This window comes from Humulus lupulus, chromosome 5 (assembly GCF_963169125.1).
Source record: "Humulus lupulus chromosome 5, drHumLupu1.1, whole genome shotgun sequence".
Classification (NCBI taxonomy): domain Eukaryota; kingdom Viridiplantae; phylum Streptophyta; class Magnoliopsida; order Rosales; family Cannabaceae; genus Humulus; species Humulus lupulus.
Window position 1 is genome coordinate 218,906,512 of NC_084797.1, and position 1,662 is coordinate 218,908,173.

General features: G+C 32.2%; 1 protein-coding gene across 1 annotated transcript; it reads left to right on the forward strand.

Annotated features, from left to right (window-relative positions):
- Positions 1-205: 205 nt before the first annotated feature.
- On the forward strand, positions 206-1,104 carry LOC133779955 (uncharacterized). Its single transcript, XM_062219850.1, has 5 exons — positions 206-336; positions 417-518; positions 605-871; positions 954-1,001; positions 1,099-1,104. The coding sequence occupies exons 1-5, from the start codon at positions 271-273 to the stop codon at positions 1,102-1,104; spliced, it is 489 nt and encodes a 162-aa protein (XP_062075834.1). The 5' UTR covers positions 206-270.
- The last annotated feature ends 558 nt before the right edge of the window (positions 1,105-1,662 follow it).

Here is a 1,662-nt window from a genome sequence, read left to right on the forward strand (position 1 = left end):
TTACTATTTCATTGCTAGAATACTGGTTCTGTATGTTTCTTTTGCTGCTGGAGTGTTTACTGTTGGAGTGTGTATTACATACTCTTTTCTTTGCTGCCATAGTTGCTGTTTTATTGTTGAAAAACTATTATGTGTACTGTGTTTACTGTTTTATTGCTAGAATACTGGTTTAGTTTTTTTGTTTTACTGCTGGAGTGTTTGGTATTCTGTATGTTCAATCGCTGGTTCATTTCTTATTTATTTTAGGCGATTAGCAATAAGTTTAAAGAGATGAGGAAGAAACAACTCCCACATACATGCAGCAGGAGAGGATATGCTCGAACAATGGATGACATGGTAAAAATTTAATAAATATTTTTGGTAGCTAAACATAAGAAAATATATGTTCTCTTTCTGAAAAATGTACTTGGATACAGAGTAGGGAAAGCTCAAAACCTGTAACAAGAGTTCAAGCTTTCTTAAAGACACACACAAAGAAGAATGGTGAACCTGTGAATGCACAAGCTGCTGAAGTTATTGTAAGTAATTTACCCTTTGTTTGTAGAAACATATGTATTTGTATGCACATAGACTTATTTAACAGTCAACTTGAAATGATTTATAGGAGAAGCTACAAGTTCTTGCAAATGAAAAACCAGATTCATGCACAACACAGAATACTGTACAAGATGCTCTCACTATCATATTTGGTCCTGACAAGAATGGTAGATCATTAGCTAATGGGAGGGGAGTAACTAATACAAAGTTAGCTATTCTAAGAGCAAGAGATGACCATATTTCACAATTGGAATCAAGTCAATCTGAGATGAAGAATAAAATGTCTGAGATGATGAATCTTATTAATACTATTGCAAAAAGTGTAAACATTCAGGTAAATTAAATTAATTGACTTCTGTTTATTTTACTCTATGCATTGAAAATTATAAATGACTAAATTATTCTCAAACTTGTAGGGGTTTACTCAACCAAGTGAAGCGGAGTCACACATGCCTTCTCCTATGGTAACTACAATTTTAATTACTACCTATCATTTCACTTTTAATTTTTTAAGTATCAATATTATCTATAAATAAATATATGTTTTATCATGTAACAGAGTGTTAATAATCTGAAGTTCACTCCTGAAAACAATGCTTGCAATTTACTTGATTGGAATGGAAGTGGAGAAATTGTTGCAGAAGGTCGATGGTCTTCTAGTGATCCTTTATGTGAGGTGCATCATCTTCGTCTTGGGCCTAATGCAATGAGAGTTTGGGTTGATGTTGCTAAGAAACCTACTGCATATTTATGGAGACCAACATCACATATGAGTACAATTGAAGAAGCGGTTGGTTGCACTGTTGCTTGGCCTTCTAATAAAGTTACAATGAGGTAAAATTTCATGCAACTTAAAAATGATTTATAAATAGTACAACAAATCAGCTGTAGTAACTAATTATATCATCAAAATATATAGGAAATGAACATAATGGATGAAATTCAATTGTTTCTTGGTAGATATCTTTGGTACGTATTTTTGCATAAAATTAACTAATGAATGAACATGTGTTTTCAACTATTTTGGCTACATTGTTTTCTTAATTTTATATATTTTTCACTCTTACAGGTGCACAACTAATGAATGAAGTGTAATATTTTGGAGGGACGCCCATGATCAACAAA

Excerpts from the sequence above, each read along its gene's own strand:
- LOC133779955 (XM_062219850.1), top strand. The coding sequence starts at position 271 with ATGAGGAAGAAACAACTCCCACATACATGCAGCAGGAGAGGATATGCT. Across the intron at positions 519-604 it reads CACAAGCTGCTGAAGTTATT|GAGAAGCTACAAGTTCTTGC; the intron begins GTAAGTAATTTA and ends AATGATTTATAG. Across the intron at positions 872-953 it reads CAAAAAGTGTAAACATTCAG|GGGTTTACTCAACCAAGTGA; the intron begins GTAAATTAAATT and ends TCAAACTTGTAG.